This window comes from Oncorhynchus masou, chromosome 3, assembly GCF_036934945.1.
Source record: "Oncorhynchus masou masou isolate Uvic2021 chromosome 3, UVic_Omas_1.1, whole genome shotgun sequence".
NCBI classification, from domain to species: domain Eukaryota; kingdom Metazoa; phylum Chordata; class Actinopteri; order Salmoniformes; family Salmonidae; genus Oncorhynchus; species Oncorhynchus masou.
Window position 1 is genome coordinate 12,948,993 of NC_088214.1, and position 20,827 is coordinate 12,969,819.

Genomic DNA, 20,827 nt, shown 5'->3' on the forward strand with positions numbered 1-20,827 from the left:
CAAATGGCTATGGTAGGCTACAAATATTTTTATTCAGCTGAAGCCAGCCCATAAATGTACCTTTTCTAGTTTAGTCATATTACTTTAGCTACCTTAGAAGTGTTTACTTTGCATGCTGCTTAGCATCTATTGAGTTGCAATGTCCCATACATTGGATGCCCAAATCAACTGGAATTATCTACAAAACAAGTTAAGGAACATAATCTTAAAGAAATATCCATATTTTCCCTAAAATTACTGATCGCAAATAACAAATTATTATTTTGATTCACGTTTCAATTCAACGTGATTGACCCGAATCCCAACTAATACAATGCGAAGTGAATAGTTGTCGAAAAAAGTGTTATATGAATCGTTAAAAATTAAACCAGCTTTGTATGGCCTTTGTATCGCGCGTATCTGTGGAAAGTTTGGGAGACGACGAAAACATTAACACATGCGAATAATAGCTAAACAGTTAAGTAGAGGCTACGTTTTTAATTGTTAGTCTGTTCCCAGTTAGTCTGTTCTCTATCATATTTCATAGGCTAGGCCTGCCTACCTGCTACTGTAATGTGGGACCAAGTCACTATTATTCAAGACGCAAGGTCCGAGTCCCAAGGACAATATGTCAAGTCTTGAGTCAAGTTCAAGTCATGCATTCTAAGAGCAAGTCAAGTCGAGTCACGTAAAAAAAATGTTTTATACATGCAATGACTTGTTCAACTACAAATCTTTGTCTATTAATTGAGGCTACCAGACAGCCCTTTTCATAGGGACCTTGTAGCTGTCATAAGGGCATGAAATCAGCAGAAGGCAAGGCAGGTTGACGTGCTCAGTGTAGATGTATATACATGTATTGGTGATCCAATGGTGAAAGTGCCATATCATACAAAATATACAAGTAGATTTACCAAATATACACAGGCAACAGCCTCAGTATCAGGCTTGACCTGTCCTACCTGAACGGACACAAGTAGAGGGCAAGACTGTACAGCCTCCCCCTGAGAAACCAAATGGACTCTGTCTGACAGGAGCTCCAACAGGTAGGCCTGCATAATATAAGCACTTGGAACACAGAACCATACAATTACCCAATTAGCAAATACAACCAATAAACTGGTTCTACAATATAAATGGCAATTTCCACATCCATTGTTACATTTGTCTTAATCAGACCTAATGATATTTCAACACCATGCATACATGGAAGGCTACGTGGAGTGCAGGCCACATAGGAGAGCATAGAAATAGGCTATCACACACAACTAAAATGACAGATACATGGGACACAAACACACGGAACTCTGACATAACCCGTGAAATATGAACAAGGAAACCATACATTGAATTAAATAAAAAGAAAATCTATACCTGTTTGGTTCTAATTATCAGAGTAAGTACTCGGACACTATAAAAGCGTAAACCAAGTTTATTCTTCGGAAAGGATTGAACAGCTGAACAGACAAAAACATTTTCACACAAGCACTGATATTTAACCCTTTCTCCTATGCCGAGTCTCCTCCTACACATCTGAACAGCCAATGCATCTCTGTTGCTAGACAGAACCTTAGTGATATCTGTTCTTCCTCACTTCATCTGACCTGACCTCGACCCAAAATGCTCACTCCTCCCCAACTCACGGCTGTCATGGTGACTGGTACCAGACTGTGTCTCCTCTCCTCCCAGAGGATCCCTCCCATAGGATCCCTGATGGCTAACAATAACATATCCTGACATAATGTAAACGTTATACATTACTCTCTCTCCCTCACTGACATGAATAAGTATATTTCAGTACCCAACATACCTAATGAGTTTTATGAACTTTCATGTGCACAATAAACATTGCACCCACTCAGAGCAGGGTAACAAATGGTTGGTTAAATGGAAATGTATTTGTAGGCCTATCAAACATGGAACAGAAATGCCTACTTGTTGCAATAAACGGTACGGGATGGAATGATGAAATGCTAGCAATTATTGTAGTATTAGATGGAATATAGATTTACCACATAGGGCCTATGCATTTAAACGTGTGAAAGCAACAGCCAACATTTCAACAAGAGGAAAAAAATTACCCTCCACTGGAAGGAGTTTGGAGAGAGCATGTGAAGAGCCGCACCTAAGGTGCATCATTGCCACAGTAATAATAAGATAATTTACTTATCTGTGTTCAAATCAAAGTTTGTTTGTCACGTGCGCCGAATACAACAGGTAGACCTTACAATGAAATGCTTACTTACAGGCTCTATCCAATAGTGCAAAAAAGGTATTAGGTGAACAATAGGTAAGTAAAGAAATAAAAACAACACTAAAAAGACAGTGAATAATAACAGTAGCGAGGCAACATACAGACACCGGTTAGTCAAGCTGATTGAGTATGTACATGTAGATATGGTTAAAGTGACTGCATATTTATTTTTTACCTTTATTTAACTAGGCAAGTAAGTTAAGAACAAATTCTTATTTTCAATGACAGCCTAGGAACAGTGGGTTAACTGCCTGTTCAGGGGCAGAACGACAGATTACTAGTCCAACGCTCTAACCACTAGGCTTTAGGTAGTATGTACATGAATGTATAGTTAAAGTGACTATGCATATATGATAAACAGAGAGTAGCAGCAGCGTAAAAGAGGGGTTGGGGGAGGCACACAATGCAAATAGTCTGGGTAACCATTTGATTACCTGTTCAGGAGTCTTATGGCTTGGGGGTAAAACTGTTGAGAAGCCTTTTTGTCCAAGACTTGGCACTCCGGTACCGCTTGCCATGCGGTAGTAGAGGGAACAGTCTATGACTGGGGAGGCTGGGGTCTTTGATAATTGTTAGGGCCATCATCTGACACCGCCTGGTGTAGAGGTCCTGGATGGCAGGCAGCTTTGCCCCAGTGATGTACTGGGCCGTGCGCACTACCCTCTGTAGTACCTTACAGTCGGAGGCCGAGCAATTGCCGTACCAGGCAGTGATGCAACCGTACGGGATGTTCTCGATGTTGCAGCTGTAGAACCTTTTGAGGATCTCAGGACCCATGCCAAATCTTTTTAGTTTCCTGAGGGGGAATAGGCTTTGTCGTCCCCTCTTCACGACTGTCTTCGTGTGTTTGGACCATTCTAGTTTGTTGGTGATGTGGACACCAAGAAACTTGAAGCTCTCAACCTGCTCCACTACAGCCCTGATGAGAATTGGGGCGTGCTCAGTCCTCCTTTTCCTATAGTCCACAATCATCTCCTTAGTCTTGGTTACGTTGAGGGATAGGTTGTTATTCTTGCACCCCCCGTCAGGTCTCTGACCTCCTCCCTATAGGCTGTCTCGTCATTATCGGTGATCATATTGATAAGTCACCTTGTCCAAGAGAGATACAGTGCATTCGGAAAGTATTCCCTACGCCTTTACCGTTTCCACATTTTGTTATGTTATAGCCTTATTCTAATATTGAGCTGGCTGCCCGGCCAAACTGAGCAATCGGGGGAGAAGGGCCTTCGTCGGGCTGTTGACCAAGAGCCCGATGATCACTTTGACAGAGCTCCAGAGTTCCTTTGTGGAGATGGGAGAACCTTCTAGAAGGACAACCATCTCTGCAGCACTCCATCAATAAGGCCTTTATGGTAGAGTGGCCAGACAGAAGCCACTCCTCAGTAAAGGGCACACGACAGCCCTCTTGGATTTTGCCAAAAGGTACCTAAACCATGAGAAACAAGATTCTCTGGTCTGATGAAACCAAGATTGAACTCTTTGGCCTGAATGCCAAGCATCACGTCTGGAGGAAACCAGACACCATCCATATGGTGAAGCCTGGTGGTGATGAATGGAGAAAAGTACAGAGATCATTGATGAAAACCTGCTCAAGAGTGCTCAGGACCTCAGACTGGGGCGAAGGTTCAATTTCCAAAAGGACAACAACTCTAAGCACACAGCCAAGACAACGCAGGAGTGGCTTTGGGACATTCTTTGAATGTCCTTGAGTGGCCCAGCCAGAGGCCGGACTTGTACCCGATCAAACATCTCAGTGGTTAAGGGCGCTGTACTGCAGCGCCAGCTGTGCCATCAGAGACTCTGGGTTCGCGCCCAGGCTCTGTCGTAACCGGCCGCGACCGGGAGGTCCATGGGGCGACGCACAATTGGCATAGCGTTGTCCGGGTTAGGGAGGGCTTGGTCGGTAGGGATGTCCTTGTCTCATCGCGCACCAGCGACTCCTGTGGCGGGCCGGGCGCAGTGCTAACCAAGGTTGCCAGGTGCACGGTGTTTCCTCCGACACATTGGTGCGGCTGGCTTCCGGGTTGGATGCGCGCTGTGTTAAGAAGCAGTGCGGCTCGGTTGGGTTGTGTATCGGAGGACGCATGACTTTCAACCTTCGTCTCTCCCGAGCCCGTACAGGAGTTGTAGCGATGAGACAAGATGGTAGCTACTACAACAATTGGACACCACGAAATTGGGGAGAAAAAGGGGTAAAAATTCCAACCCCCCCAAAAAAACATCTCTGGAGAGAACTGAAAATAGCTGTGCAGCAACGCCTCCCATTCAACCTGACAGAGCTTGAGAGGATCTGCAGAGAAGAATGGGAGAAACTCCCCAAAACAGGTGTGCCAAGCTTGTAGCATCATACCCAAATAGCCTCGAGGCTGTGTAAAATCTCTGCAAAAAGCGCTCCAACAAAGTACTGAGTAAAGGGTCTGAATACTTATGTAAATATATTTCTAAAAACCTGTTTTTGCTTTGTCATGGTGGGGTATTGTGTGTAGATTGGTGAGGGGAGTCAAGGGGTCTGAATACTTTCCGAATGCACTGTATACACGGTTATCAAAACTTCACACCAGGGTAAGCCGACACGAAACAGCCCTTATGGTTTGGCTAGGTGCTAGCCGAACTGTAGCATGCTGACGTCTTAACCGAACTGGGCTAGCCGAACCCTACGAGTGTGCTTACACACTATTGATCTTGGCTGATATGTGGATTTATTGGTTGATAGGTGCATTTTTTAAACATTTTAAGCAATTACATTAACAGGTATTAATTTCCATTACTTTTCAGATTTGTATCATTTTCCAAAACCTTTCCAGGCCTGGAAAACACCTGGATAAAATTCCATGATTTTCCCAGCATTTTCATGACTGTATGAACCAGACACCACCTAAACTCAGCAAAAAAATAAATGTCCCCTTTTCAGGACCCTGTCTTTCAAAGATAATTCATGAAAATCCAAATAACTTTACAGATCTTCATTGTAAAGGGTTTAAAGACTGTTTTCCATGCATGTCCAATAAACCATAAACAATTAATAAACATGCACATTTGGAACAGGTAAGATACCAACAGCTTACAGACGTAGGCAATTAAGATCAGTTATGAAAGCTTTGGACACTAACGAGGCCTTTCTACCAACTCTGAAATACACCAAAAGAAAGATGCCTAGGGTCATCGCTCATCTGCGTGAACAAGCCTTACAGGCTAACCACACTGCTCGCGTCGCAAAATAAATTTAGAAATCTGTTATTCAGTTATTGCACTCATTGCACGCACGCGCCAACGAGCGTCTGCGTTGCCAAGGGCTAAAATAGAAGTCCTTTCTATTTGTGACGCAGATCATGCTGCAAGTCCTGCCTCTCCCATCTCCTCATTGGTTTATATAAGCAGGTACTCACATGCCATCTCCTCATTGGTTATACCCACGTAGGTGACTGAAAGATGAACAAGGTCAGTGGCGGTTATGCACCTAATTTATGAAAGTTGCCAATCGCAATGTAAAGTCAAGAGAAGACAACGCCTGGAAAAAGAGAGATGACTAGAAATTATTGGTTGACCATTTTATGTGTGGATTAATTGGCAGAGTAGAGGACCTTGTGCATTTCGGGTAAAATAACAACTCAATGTTAATATCCCAGGACGAATTAGCTAGAAACTAGCTAAATTACCGTAAATGTTGAATGCTTTTCGACCTGTTCCCAAATTAAATGTAATTGGCTCAGTTTGTCGTGATCGCGTTTGGTGTAGGGGAACAAAATACATTTATGCACGATGGCGCACGCGTGCAGCCAGTTTGGGTTCCGTGTTAGGCATGCTGCAAGGAGGCAGGGAGACAGGACGGACAGCTGATCATCCTCGCAGTTGCTGACCATGTGTAACAACACCTGCACAGGATTGGTACCTCCGAACATCACACCTGCAGGACAGGTACAGGATGGCAACAACTGCCCGAGTTACACCAGGAACGCACAATCCCTCCATCAGTGCTCAGACTGTCCGCAACAGGCTGAGAGACTGGACTGAGGGCTTCTAGGCCTGTTGTGAGGCAGGTCCTCACCAGCAAAGTCACCTATGGGCACAAACCCACCATTGCTGGACCAGACAGGACTGGCAAAAAGTGCTCACTAATGAGTTGAGGTTCTCTCTCACCAGGGGTGATGGTCAGATTCACGTTTATCATCGAAGGAATGAGCGTTACACCGAGGCCTGTACTCTGGAGCGGGATCGATTTGGAGGTGGCGGGTCCGTCGTGGTCTGGGGCGGTGTCACAGCATCATCGGACTGAGCTAGTCATTGCAGGCAATCTCAACGCTGTTCTTTACAGGGAAGGCATCCTCCTCCCTCATGTGGTACCCTTCCTGTAGGCTGATCCTGACATGACCCTCCAGCAAAACACCACCAGCCATACTGCTCATTCTGTGAGTGATTTCCTGCAAGACAGGAATGTCAATGTTCTGCCATGGCCAGCGAAGAACCTGGATCTCAATCCCATCGGAGTGTGAGGGCTATTCCCCCCAGAAACGTCCGGGAACTTGCAGGTGCCTTGAGCGGGTAACATCTCACAGCAAGAATTGACAAATCTAGTGCAATCCACAAGGAGACGCACCACAGTATTAATGCAGCTGGTGGCCACGCCAGATACTGACAGTTAATTTAGATTTTGACACCCCCTCCTTCTTTAGGGACACATTATTCCATTTATGTTAGTCACATGTCTGTGGAACTTGTTCAGTTTATGTCTCAGTTGTTGAATCTTGTTCATACAAATATTTACATGTTAAGTTTACTGAAAATAAACAGTTGACAATGAGGACATTACTTTTTTTGCTGAGTTTATACCCTTAAAACATGGGATTGGTTACAGTCTATGACTTCATTGAAGTTCACAATATATCTTATTGTTGGCGTAACAGTTAAGAGCATAGTGCCAGTAACCAAAAGGTCGTTGGGTCAAATCCCTGAGCTAACTACGTGAAAAATCTGCCCTTGAGCTTCACCATAATTGCACCTGTAAGTCACTCTGGATAAGAGCGTCTGCTAAATCACTAAATGTACATAGAGACATAACTAAATTCCACAATACCTCTTACGCCATCTGGCTTGGATTCTGTCAACGCGGCGCCCCGCCGCACCACCATGACTGGTCTGCCGACGAATACTCCATCCGCTGTGCCTTCATCCGGCCTCCGCCGGAGCAGACGCTCTTACTAGCCCAGGGCTACTAACTTTAAACGCCGTGTCGCTAGCGTAGTGGCGGCTCCCCTGTTCAGTCTACTGCTGCCCCCTGGACACTATGTTCAGTTGGCTACATAGCTGATGCCTGCTGGACTGTCCATTAATCACGGTACTCCATTCTGTTTATTTTTTTTTAATCTGTCGGCCCCAGCCGCGAACTCAAGCTCTGTGTGTAGTTAATCCGACCCTCTCTGCCAAGTCATCGCCATTTTACCTGCTGTTGTTGTGTTAGCTGATTAGCTGTTGTTTTAGCTATCTCTCCCAATCAACACCTGCGATTACTTTATGCCTCACTGTCTTCTCTCAAATGTCAATATGCCCTGCATACTGTTGTTCAGGTTAGTTATCATTGTTTTAGTTTACAATGGACCCCCTAGTTCCACTCTTCATACCTCTGATACCTCCTTTGTCCCACCTCCCACACATGCGGTGACCTCACCCATTACAACCAGCATGTCCAGAGACACAACATCTCTTATCATCACCCAGTGCCTGGGCTTACCTCTGCTGTACCTGCACCCCACCATACCCCTGGCTGTGCATTATTCCCTGAATATATTCTACCACACCCAGAAAGCTGCTCATTTTATTCTTTGTCCCCAACACTCTAGGCGACCAGTTTTGATAGCCTTTAGCCGCACCCTCATCCTACTCCTCCTCTGTTCCGCGGGTGATGTAGAGGTAAACCCAGGCCCTGCATGTCCCCAGGTACCCTCATTTGTTGACTTCTGTGATCGAAAAAGCCTTGGTTTCATGCATGTCAACATCAGAAGCCTCCTCCCTACGTTTTTTTACTCACTGCTTTAGCACACTCTGCCAACCCTGATGTCCTTGCTGTGACTGAATCCTGGCTTAGGAAGGCCACCAAACATTCTGAGATTTCCATACCCAACTATAACATTTCCCGTCAAGATAGAACTGCCAAAGGGGGAGGTGTTGCAGTCTACTGCAGAGATAGCCTGCAAAGTAATGTCATACTTTCCAGGTCCATACCCAAACAGTTCGACCTTCTAATTTTAAAAATTAATCTCTCCAGAAATAAGTCTCTCACTGTTGCCGCCTGCTACCGACCCCCCTCAGCTCCCAGCTGTACCCTGGATACCATTTGTGAATTGATCGCCCCCATCTAGCTTCAGAGTTTGTTCCGTTAGGTGACCTAAACTGGGATATGCTCAACACCCCGGCAGTCCTACAATCGAAGCTAGATGCCCTCAATCTCACACAAATCATCAAGGAACCCACCAGGTACAACCCTAAATCTGTAAACATGGGCACCCTCATAGACATTATCCTGACCAACTGGCCCTCCAAATACACCTCTGTCTTCAATCAGGATCTCAGCGATCACTGCCTCATTGCGTGTATCCGCTACGGGTCCGGAGTCAAACGACCACCCCTCATCACTGTCAAACGCTCCCTAAAACACTTCTGCGAGCAGGCCTTTCTAATCTATCTGGACCGGGTATCCTGGAAGGATATTGACCTCATCCCGTCAGTTGAGGATGCCTGGTCATTCTTTAAAAGTAACTTCCTCACCATCTTAGATAAGCATGCTCCGTTCAAAAAATGCAGAACTAAGAACAGATACAGCCCCTGGTTCACTCCAGACATGACTGCCCTCGACCAGCACAAAAACATTCTGTGGCGGACTGCAATAGGGTCGAATAGTCCCTGCGATATGCAACTGTTCAGGGAAGTCAGGAACCAATACACGCAGTCAGTCAGGAAAGCAAAGGCCAGCTTTTTCAAGCAGAAATTTGCATCCTGCAGCCCTAACTCCAAAAAGTTCTGGGACACTGTAAAGTCCTCCTTGGAGAAGAGCACCTCCTCCCAGCTGCCCACTGCACTGAGGCTAGGTAACACGGTCACCACCGATAAATCCATGACAATCGAAAACTTTCCAACAAGCATTTCTCAACGGCTGGCCATGCCTTCCTCCTGGCTACCCCCCACAGCTACTCGCCCAAGCCTCCCCAGCTTCTCCTTTACCCAAATCCAGATAGCAGATGTAATGAAAGAGTTGCGAAACCCGGACCCGTACAAATCAGCTGGGCTTGACAATCTGGACCCTCTATTTCTGAAACTATTCCCTGCTATTGTCACAACCCCTATTACCAGCCTGTTCAACCCCTCTTTCATATCGCCTGAGATCCCCAAGGACTGGAAAGCTGCCGCGGTCTTCACCCTGGACCCAAACAGTTACAGACCTATATCCATCCTGCCCTGCCTATCTAAGGTCTTTGAAAGCCAAGTCAACAAACAGATCACTGACCATCTCGAATCTTCTCCGCTGTGCAATCTGGTTTCTGAGCCGGTCACGGGTGCACCTCAGCGACGCTCAAGGTACTAAACAATATCATAACCGCCATTGATAAGACAGTACTGTGCAGCCGTCTTCATCGACCTGGCCAAGGGTTTCAACTCTGTCAATCACCATATTCTTATCGGCAGACTCAGTAGCCTCGGTTTTTCTAATGACTGCCTTGCCTGTTTCACCAACTACTTTGCAAACAGTTCATTGTGTTAAATGAGAGGGCATGTTGTCCGGTCCTCTGGCAGTCTCTATGGGGGTGCCACAGGGTTCAATTCTCGGGCCGACTCTTTTCTCTGTATATATCAATGTCGCTCTTGCTGCGGGCGATTCCCTGACCCACCTCTAAGCAGACAACACCATTTTGTATACTTCTAGCCCTCCCTTGGACACTATGCTAACCACCAAACAAGCTTAAACGCCATACAACACTCCTTCCGTGGCCTCCAACTGCTCTTAAACGCTAGTAAAACTAAATGCATGCTTTTCAACAGTGCGCTGCCTGCACCCGCACGCCCAACTAGTATCACCACCCTGGATGGTTCCGACCCAGAATATGTGGACATCTTTAAGTACCTAGGTGTCTGGCTACTGTAAACTCCTTCCAGACTCATAAATGAAATCTAGTCAGCTTCCTATTTCGCAGCAAAGCTTCCTTCACTCACGCTGGCAAACATACCCTTGTAAAACTGACTATCCTACCGATCCTTGACTTTGGCGATGTCAATTACAAAATAGCTTCCAATACTCTACTCAGCAAACTGAATGCAGTTAATCAGTGCCATCCGCTTTGTTACTAAAGCACCTTATACCACCCACCACTGCGACCTGTATGCTCTAGTCGGCTGGCCCTCGCTACATACTCGTTGCCAGACCCACTGGCTCCAGGTCATCTACAAGTAAAGCTCAGTCTTCTCAGTTCACAATGGCAACACCCACCCGTAGCATGCGCTCCTGCAGGTGTATCGCACTGATCATCCCGAAGCTAACACCGAATTTGGCCGCCTTTCCTTCCAGTTCTCTGCTTGTGACTGGAACGAATTGCAAAAAAAATAAAATCGCTGAAGAGTTATTTCCCTCACCAGCTTTAAACATCTGCCATCTGAGCAGCTAACCGATCGCTGCACGCAGTCCATCGGTAAATAGCCCACCCAATTTAACTACCTCATCCCCATAGTTATTTACTTTTCTGCACACCAGTATCGCTACCTGCACATGACCATCTGATCATTTATCACTCGTGTTAATCTGCCAAAAATTGTAATTATTCATCTACCTCATGCCTTTTGCACACAATGTATATAGTCTTTTTCCTGTGCTATTGGTTTGTTTACTCCATGTGTAACTGTGTTGCCGTCTGTTCACACAGCTATGCTTTATTGGCCAGGTCGCAGTTGTAAATGAGAACTTGTTCTCAACTAGCCTACCTGGTTAAATAAAATTAGTTTATTTACTAGTTATTGGAAGAGGTTAAACTATTGACTACATCCGTCTAGAGCTATGAACAAACACGAGGAGAGTATCTTTCCATTTTATTTTTTATAACATGTTAGTATGGTGTCCCATAGACAAATCACCCTACCTAAAGCAGTTTCCCCAAAGAGATGCAGCTTGTAGGATCTCTATACATAATGATTAAGATGGGAAAACATGTTTGCCCAAAACTCCTGGGAACCAGTGACTGCATTGAAGACACCACTTAGCCAATGCAGAGTACTGGGTTGTGTTGACGCCACTGCTGCTCACATCACCTCCAGACACTGGACCTAAGACCAAGGAATGAAAGAACTAGTCAATATTGCATAAATCATGCATTTTCAGAGCATTTGAAATGGCAGCTTAACGGATACGCAAAACTGTACAAACCTGGAAGACTGCTGCAGAAGATTCCAGTTTATCACCATCTGACACACTGGAGAGTTCAGTCTCCAAAAAGTTAACTCACCCTAAAAGAGAAGACAGTCATGACATTAGAACAGAATCTCACAAAGACAACAGGACTTTGGCATGCAGCAGCTTAACTTGTTCAACTACCCAGACTTTATACAAAGCTTAGAACCACGCTATAAGAATAAAAACAGAGCAAGAAACAAAAACACAGATCAGTGGGTTGTACATCAAGAGGGGCAATTGAGGTGATCACAATTGAGTTCGACTGAAATACATACAAGACGGAAGAGTATTCGTACGGAGGCCAGGTTGTCATTTCGCTAAGGCACATTTCAAGAGGGGGCAGTTGGACTTAAGCATCGTGTGTTGCAAAATGGCCAGGGGACGTTTGACTGGCAGTCTCTGCAGCAGGGGGACAATGGCTAAAACATTGCTGGAAATAAAAATTACTGAAGGATGTGAGCAAAAGGAGTTTACCTCACGTGAACTGGCCTATTGATTGTCCACAAATGAACTAGGCAAGAGAGCAGCTTTCACTTCTGATGAGCACTGGTTGGTAGGAGCAACACGTCATTCGCCAAGGACTTGTAGACATTTTCTGTAGCTGAGCAATGAAGCATTAACAGGACCCCCCCACCCCCATGAGTAGGCCACACTAGTCATGTCAAGATCATACAATATTCCTCTAGGCAAATAAACCACCCATTTATTTCCAAACCACTAGTGCCCAGTGGCATCAAGTACTCAAACTAGAGTCAAAGCGTTTTGACTACCAGTACCCCACTAACCATTAGCCACTAAAAGATAAACCCCACACTTCAGCCTCAGAGGGAAATATGCCAACAGAAGTTATTTAAAATACTGGAACCATGGCACTTCCTGTGAAATGCAGTTTAAAGTTATTCCCAGTTTTGGGATGTATGTTTAAGTCCCTGTAGTACCAGAGAAGTTAAAAACCACAGAAGGGACACATTAAAATGCTATGAAGATACACGAACTGGCAAAATGCTAACTTCCCCATAAGTACGTTCAAGGCACACGTATTTTCAACAAATCGTTTTAATGGGCTCCATGAAGCCAAAATTGACAAAAAAAAATAATCTTCAATGTTGATGATACAAAGAACAGAAAGTACAAAATCGTTCCCAGGTGGAATATTAGGGAAGAGTAGTAACAGTATGAATTGTTTGTTGTTCTCTTTAAGTTAAGTCCATTATAACAAGCACATTTAAAATGCAGGCTTCTGAGCAGAGCAAAACACTGTGGGCAGACTGTAGCCCACTGCAATTTGCAACTTCATGAACAGCCGGCCACTTCAGGCGTGCAAGTGTCACCAGCCTTAAAGGAATTCACTCTCTTTTGGAAACTTAACACAGGAACGTCGGCTATATCAAGAACCTCAATGGTATGGGTGAAGGCATTGCTGCCTAGCAACACAAGGAATGCATTCATAAAATCCACAAAGCACTTCCCGGCCAGTTTTCAAAAGCATCTAAGTGGAATATTTTTTTACTGTTTTAAAACTTGGCAGGAGGTAGGTCGGACATTGTCGTTTAAAACAAAAACAGGAAGTTAACAAGCCCCATTGATATCCCCAATATTAATATTTAGGATTCAAATGGTGATGTCAGACAGTGCTGGATAGGAACAGGGCGTAGAAAGTAACTGAGGCTGTTATTCAAAAACAGCCATGTGAAGCAATATTTGAGTTCACTAAATTTGCAGCACCAACAAGTCAGACATTATGCTTTATCAATTGAAATGCCATAAGAGCAAATAGAGATGCATCCATTAGAGAACATCTCCAACTGGAACTTCTATTAAACATGGTTTGTAAATGAATGGCCGAAACCCAATGGCTAAATTTAAAGACGCTCGAGCTACTTAAACACAGAATAGGACTACAAAAAAATCATCAGGTCAACACGTGGACAAATTTCTTGAGAGGAGCGCATCTTTTTAAATACAGCCAGCCAAGGGATGATCTTGAATCGGGGGGCAGATTTTTACTCGTGAGCAGCTGAGGACAAGAAGTGGGCACACAGACACTGAGTTTAGGAAACAAGTTCACGAACATTTGAGTTTGACACATCCAACATGGTTACCCACTAAACAGTCGCAAATAGCTGAACCAACTAGTGTGGGAGGTCTCTCTGTATAAACAGTGCTGGGTGTAAGATGAAGCAAATATGATCCCAGCCAATTGAATGAGTTCTGAGTACAAGGGAGGGAAGGAACGGCGCATTGAACTAGATGGCATTCTATACTAGTCAGAGGAATAATATATTTGTTTCCAGAACCTTGAGGAAGTGTCCTAGGCCTATTGATGCAAGCACATCATTAAGTACACATAACTCATACATACCATAACTGTCGTAGCTGTCTCTGTAGGATCCCCCAGAGCGATCCCCGTAGCCTCCCTGGCCCCTAACATTGGAGGAGAAAAAAATATATAGGTAAGGTCGCTGTCCGATATAAAAGATGCAAGAGGGGAATTTCTACAAACAATTCGAGCATCTCTTAATTGGACGTGTCGCCTCACCTATTGTCCCTGTATCCTCCGCCACCAGAAGAGTATCCTCCGCCACCGCCGCTCCTGTAGCCACCACCACCACCACTTCCATAGCTCCGGTCTCCGCCACCACCGCCATAGCTCCGGTCTCCGCCACCACCGCCATAGCTCCTCTCACCATATCCCCTGTCACCACCACCACCATATCCTCCACCACCTGGGAACAAACAAGCACGGGCTGTTCAAAAACCAACTCATATTGAAAGCAAAACACACTGAAATGTTGACTACGGCCAAGAGGGAGGGCAGGACAAACGCTAATGGAGGATGGGGAGCACACCATTTTGCAGATTGTCTGCCCATACCTCGCGAGTAAACTCGCCCACCTCTTCCTCTCCCCCCTCCATATCCACCTCCACCGCCATATCCACCACCGCCTCTGGACCCTCTGAATCCACCACCTCCGCCTCCAGAACGACCACCACCCTTGCCTGCCTCGTCCACACGAATTGTTCTGCCGTCAACTGACTGCAAGAGAGAAAGGGGTTAACCATTGCAGTTCATAATCATTTATTTTATGTATGAGTTTAACACATTGACATTTGTCTGGGTGATCCGTCATTGTTTAAACTGTACAGCATTTGTGGTAGGGCTAGATATTCAAACAGGTGCACTATAACTATACATGCAAAAATGAGGTAAATAAGCTTCCTTAGAAAATGATCGACATATCTACCTTGCCGTTCATGCCATCCAATGCATCCTTCGCATCCTCGGCATTATCGTACTTCACGAAGCCGAATCCACGAGATCTACCCGTTTCTTTGTCCCTGATGACATCAACTGCGCGAGACCAAAACATGAATTAACCGGAAGTTCCCAATTTCTGAAAATATATTCAGTAGCCAACCATCGCGCAAATAAAATTACTTAGGACGCACCTTTTGCTATGTTTCCATACTTAGCGAAAGCTTCAGCCAGAGATTCTTCTGTTGTGTCGAAGCTCAGGCCACCGACGAAAAGTTTTCCTTCGTCGGACATGTTTCTTTGTCTGCAAGGGAAAAAAACCCGGGTCAAATACAATCCCATTAGGTGTCGTTACCGGGCCATTTCCATTAATATCAAACGTTACATAACGTACTCCCGATATGAGTTGTAAATCTAGCTAAATCACATCTAGGGTAGTTAACAAATTGTCTGACGCACATTGCGCACAACATAATTAGCTCCGTTGCGCTAGGCCAACCTGTCAATAATCATCGGAATTCAGGCTAATACAACATTTTTGAACGTTCTTTAACCTGCTATGGTGGAAAACAAATGAAGCGTAAACCGTACGCGCGGATTAGCCGTCTGGCTAAATGAGTCTTGAAAAAAAAAAAAAAACAGGCCAAGGAGGGAGCGCCATTTTACACCACGTTGTTTGGCCTGCTTCGCCACCTGGTGCTAAGCTAAAGGCGGAGACGCAGCCATCTTTACAATGAAGTTGATAGCTAACGTAAGGTGAAACGAGAACTGAAAATAGAAAAATAAAAAAGGGTTAAACATCCGTGTATTTAATTTATGTTATCTAGCTAGTTATCGCAGAAAAAAAACTAATCAACTGGCGAAATACCTGTCGAAAATTAACGTTAACGAGTACTTTCGCTAGCTAAAGCGGTTTCGAACCACGTTTATTCAACAATAACTACATTTCTGTAATTTACACAATAATTATTTAGAATACCTAAAGACGACCAAAATAACGATAAATTAGACAATCAGCAAAATACACCGGCCACAAAATATACAAAAACGTACCTTTTACGGACAGAACGAGAAGAGCTGGTGTTTAGAGAGGCACGTCGTCACAAAAGAAATGGAAGCGCACTCTGTCTGTGACGACTGTTAGGGAAGTATTTAAATGACTTTGCGGGGGGGGGGGGGCGTGATCTGAATTTGAATATGGGCACATCTTTTTCGCGGTAACCTTTCATTGACAATTTCAAACGAATTGATACAATTATAACATCTATTCAATAATATATGAGTTTCCTATTTGAGTTTGTAAACTTATACGCCCAATGTCTTTGACACTTTTAAAATCAGTCCAAATTGGGCTATATTTTAATAATTATTCAGGCTACTTTGCCCACCAGTTTTATATAGGCAATTTTCTAAAACATTTATCCAGAAGTGGAAAGGATACACATGTTAATGGTCCAGTGTGCCCATGTATCTCACAGTCCACTTTTTCTGCATGTACTGTATGTCACCCAATGCATAGGCTTGGTTTGCTTGTCTCTGCAACTGTAGGCCTTAGTCAAGCGACTGTGCTTTTCTTCCTAAAGTATTATTGAAAGAAGAAGAAAAATAACCAGACCTTGCCAGATGTTGATGCTGGCATGAATCGGTATATGGAATTGTTTGACCTTTGGCATTAGCCTGTATTTTTTTTATTTTTTACCTTTATTTTACTAGGCAAGTCAGTTAAGAACAAATTCTTATTTTCAATGAATATCTAAACTGAACAAAGATTGAGTTACAGTTCATATAATCAAATCAAAGTTTGTCACGTGCGCCGAATACAACCTTTACAGGCTCTAACCAACAGTGCAAAAAAAGGTAATAATAGGTAAAGAAATAAAAACAACAGTAAAAAATATCAGTTATATTTTACCTTTATTTAACTCGGCATGTCAGTTAAGAACAAATTCTATTTTTCAATGTCGGCCTAGGAACAGTGGGTTAACTGCCTTGTTCAGGGGAACAACAGAGGTTTTACCTTGTCAGCTCGGGGATTTAACCTTGCAACCTTTCGGTTACTAGTCCAACGCTCTAACCACTAGCCTACCTGCCACCAGAAATAACAGTAGTGAGGCTATATACAGTAGCAAGGCTATAACAGTAGCGAGGCCATATACAGGCACCGGTTAGTCGGGCTGCTTGAGGTAGAATGTACATGTAGATATGGTTAAAGTGACTATGCACATATGATAAACAGAGTAACAGTAGCGTAACAGAGGGGTTGGCAGGTGGTGGGTGGCGGGACACAATGGTTGTTCGGGCCAATTGAGGTAGTATGTACATAAATGTATAGTTAAAGTGACTATGCATATATGATAAACAGAGAGTAGCAGCAGCGTAAAAGAGGGTTTGGGGGGGGCGGGGTGGGGGGGGCACACAATACAAATAGTCTGGGTAGCCATTTGATTATCTGTTCTGGAGCCTTTTACGCACACCTACCTTCCTCGTCACGCGCATCAGCGATATTGGACTCACTCATCACCTGTTTACGTCCTCCCCTATATTTGTCAGTTTCCCTGCTCTGTTCCCCACTGCTGCATTAATTGTTTGTTGTCTGTATTACTCGTTTGCTGACGCTGTTCCTGTCTCGTTCTATATTAAATGTTTTACTCCCCGTACCTGCTTCGTCTCTCCAGCGTCACGCATGTGACAGAATGCAGCAGCCAACATATGAAGCATCCGGGAGCACTAACGTTCTGGATGGTGGATGGTGGTGACTTCAGCTCTGGGTCCCCGCCGATGGAACCGGGGGTGCCTAGCCAGCTCGTCGGGCTTTCACACCCTAGCCTTGCCCCGGTTGGCTCGGATGGCGCCCATCCCACGTCGGGCCTCAAACGGATTTTCTGTTCTTGTTTGCCCAGCCGACCCAGGGCTTTGGTGACGTCGGGGTGGATTCCGCTGCCAATGGAACCGGGGGTGCCTAAGCCAGCCCGTCGGGCTTCCACGCCCTGGCTGGCTCGAGAGGTTTCCTTGCCTCCGTTGGCTCGGCAGGTTTCCATCCCGTGTCACACTCCACCAGATCATCGCGCTCCCTCGCTGCAGCAGGATCGCCAGGCGTCTTGCCGCAGCCGGCTCGCCAGGCTCCCACCGGTTTGTTGGGCTTCCACACCCCAACCGGCTTTCCCAGCACTCATGTCTCGGCCAGTGCGCCCAGGTGGGACACCGGGGGGTACGGTCAGGTCTGCTCCTGCCCCCCTGGCGCTTCAGCTTCAGGGCGCCAGGCTGCCCTGCATCACGCACTCCTGCCATCTTTTACGCACACCTGGACTCACTCATCACCTGTTTACCTCCCCTATATTTGTCAGTTCCCCTGCTCTGTTCCCCGCTGCTGCATTAATAGTTTGTCTGTATTACTCGTTTGCTGATGCTGTTCCTGTCTCGTTCTATATTAAATGTTTTACTCCCTGTACCTGCTTCGTCTCTCCAGCATCATGCATGTGACACTTCCTCTGACACCACCTGGTGTAGAGGTCCTGGATGGCAGGCAGCTTAGCCCCAGTGATGTACTGGGCCGTTCGCATTTCCCTCTGTAGTACTTTGCGGTCGGAGGCCGAGCAATTGCCGTACCAGGCAGTGATGCAGCTGTAGAAACTTGTGAGGCAAATGGTGGTCACAAAGGAAATCAGACAATTAAAATATATTCATTAGGACCTCATCGAAAGATTTCACATGACTGGGAACACAGATACCTTTAAAAAAAAAGCAGCAGCACAACACATCTCCTTTGCATAGAGTTGATCAGGCTGTTGATTGTGGCCTGTGGAATGTTGTCCCAAACCTCTTCAATGGCTGTGCGAAGTTAATTAATATTGGCGGGAACTGGAATGCTGTCCAACACATCGATCCAGAGCATTTCAAACCTCAATGGTTGACATGTCTGGTGAATATGCAGGCCATAGAAGACGTGGGATATTTTCAGCTTCCAGGAATTGTGTACAGATCCTTGCGACATGAGGCCGTGCATTATCATGCTGAAACATGAGGTGACGGCAGCAGATGAATGGCAGGACAATGGGTATCTCACAGTTCTCTGTGCATTCAAATTGCCATCAATAAAATGGACATAAAAATTGTGTTCGTTGTCCGTACCTTATGTCTGCCCATACCATAACCCCACCGCCACCATGGGGCACTCTGTTCACAAGGCAACCATACTGTTAAACAGCCACCACTAGCACATTAGAGGCTGCTGCCTATACCCATTGTAACGACGTTCTTCGTTTGTCGCAAGAAAGTCGGACCGAAATGCAGCGTGTTGGTTGCTCATGTCTTTAATGAAACAAATGACGATACATGAAATAACTTATAAAAACAACAAACAGAACGTGAAAAACCTATACAGCCTGTCTTGTGAACACTAACACAGAGACATCACCCACGAAATACAAAGTGAAACCCAGGCTACCTAAATACGGTTCCCAATCAGAGACAACGAGAATCACCTGACTCTGATCGAGAACCGCCTCAGGCAGCCAAACCTATGCAACACCCCTACTCAGCCGCAATCCCAATAACTAAAAAACCCCACTATGAAATACAACAACATAAACCCATGTCACACCCTGCCTGACCAACTAATAAACGAAAACACAAAATACTAAGACCAAGGCGTGACACCCATAGACTAGAAATCATTGGTCACTATAAGTAATGGAACACTAGTCGCTTTGATAATGTTTACATATCTTGCATTTCTCATCTCATATGTATATATTGTATTCTATACTATTCTACGGTATCTTAGTCACTTTAATAATGTTTACACATCTTGCATTACTCATCTCATGTATGTCCTGTGTTCTATATTATTCAACTGTATCTGAGTCCATGTGGCTCTGACATCGCTCATCCATATACGTATATATTCTTAATCCTTTCCTTACTTAGATTTACGTGTATTTTGGGAATATGTTGTGAAACTGTTAGATATTACTTGTTAGATATTACTGCACTGTCAGAGTTAGAAGCACAAGCATTTCACTACACCCGCAATAACATCTGATAAACACGTGTATGACCAATAAAATGTGATTTGATTTGACATCAGCAAACCTCTCGCCCACAGGACACCATACACACTGTCTGCCACCTGCCCAGTACTTGAGACATCTGCGGCATTGTGTGACAAAACTGCACATTTTAGAGTGGCCTTTTATTGGCCCCAGCATAAGGTGCACCTGTGTAATGATCATTCTGTTTTAACATCTTCTTGATATGCCACACCTGTCAGGTGGATGGGTTATATTGGCAACTGAGAAATGCTCACTAACAGGGATGTAAACAAATTTGTGCACAAATGTTAAGAGAAACATGAAACATGGGACAAACACTTTACATGTTGCTTTTATAATTTACATGAACATGAAAGATGTATAGGGTTATTGATTTTGAGGTGAACTATTAGTGGGCAGTGCTTAATTTGTCAATTGGGAGGTGCCCGGAAAAAAAACAAGCCGAGCACTGGTGGCTCTGATGTAACTGAACGTACGAAAGAGAGAAATAAATCACCTTTATAAGAAAGCATTCCATGCATAACATCGCTTTTGCGCGCTGGCATAGTTCACTAGAGTAGAGGGCTTGGAGTAGATGCACACATAGTGATTTTTTTAAAGCCTATGTTCCGGGATAAAGGTTACCTTTTATAAACGCATTTCATGTAATTCTACATAATATTTATTAGATGACTAGAGACTTTAGCAGAATCTTTTTTAATACCTAAAAAATGTAGAATCTGAGATCAATAAAAACTACCTTGTCTTGCATCTATCAATAGCCTAGGCCTAGGTGTGTGGAGACATATTGTACAAAATGAATAGAAAGTAGTCCTAAAAAACTTTCCAGTTCCACTGATTTACCCAATAATGCGCAGCTC

At 44.6% G+C, this 20,827-nt stretch overlaps 1 protein-coding gene across 5 annotated transcripts; it reads right to left on the bottom strand.

Annotated features, from left to right (window-relative positions):
- Nucleotides 1-1,395: 1,395 nt before the first annotated feature.
- LOC135510364 (uncharacterized) lies at nucleotides 1,396-16,059 on the bottom strand. Of its 5 annotated transcripts, XR_010451112.1 has the most exons (8): nucleotides 15,970-16,059; nucleotides 15,111-15,220; nucleotides 14,906-15,012; nucleotides 14,535-14,697; nucleotides 14,200-14,386; nucleotides 14,023-14,084; nucleotides 11,634-11,713; nucleotides 1,396-11,533 (listed from the first exon to the last, which is right to left on the bottom strand). XR_010451112.1 is itself a non-coding variant. In XM_064931248.1 (7 exons), exons 2-7 carry the CDS (start codon nucleotides 15,208-15,210, stop codon nucleotides 13,664-13,666), a joined length of 585 nt encoding a protein of 194 aa, XP_064787320.1. In that variant the 5' UTR covers nucleotides 15,211-15,220; nucleotides 15,970-16,059; the 3' UTR covers nucleotides 12,699-13,663. The 5 variants fall into 5 exon arrangements, 3 of the variants coding, with proteins under 3 accessions (XP_064787320.1, XP_064787312.1, XP_064787302.1); XR_010451113.1 differs by lacking the exons at nucleotides 1,396-11,533; nucleotides 11,634-11,713 and adding an exon at nucleotides 12,699-13,677 and having other exon boundaries at nucleotides 14,023-14,088; XM_064931248.1 differs by lacking the exons at nucleotides 1,396-11,533; nucleotides 11,634-11,713 and adding an exon at nucleotides 12,699-13,677 and having other exon boundaries at nucleotides 14,583-14,697.
- Between the last annotated feature and the right edge of the window lie 4,768 nt (nucleotides 16,060-20,827).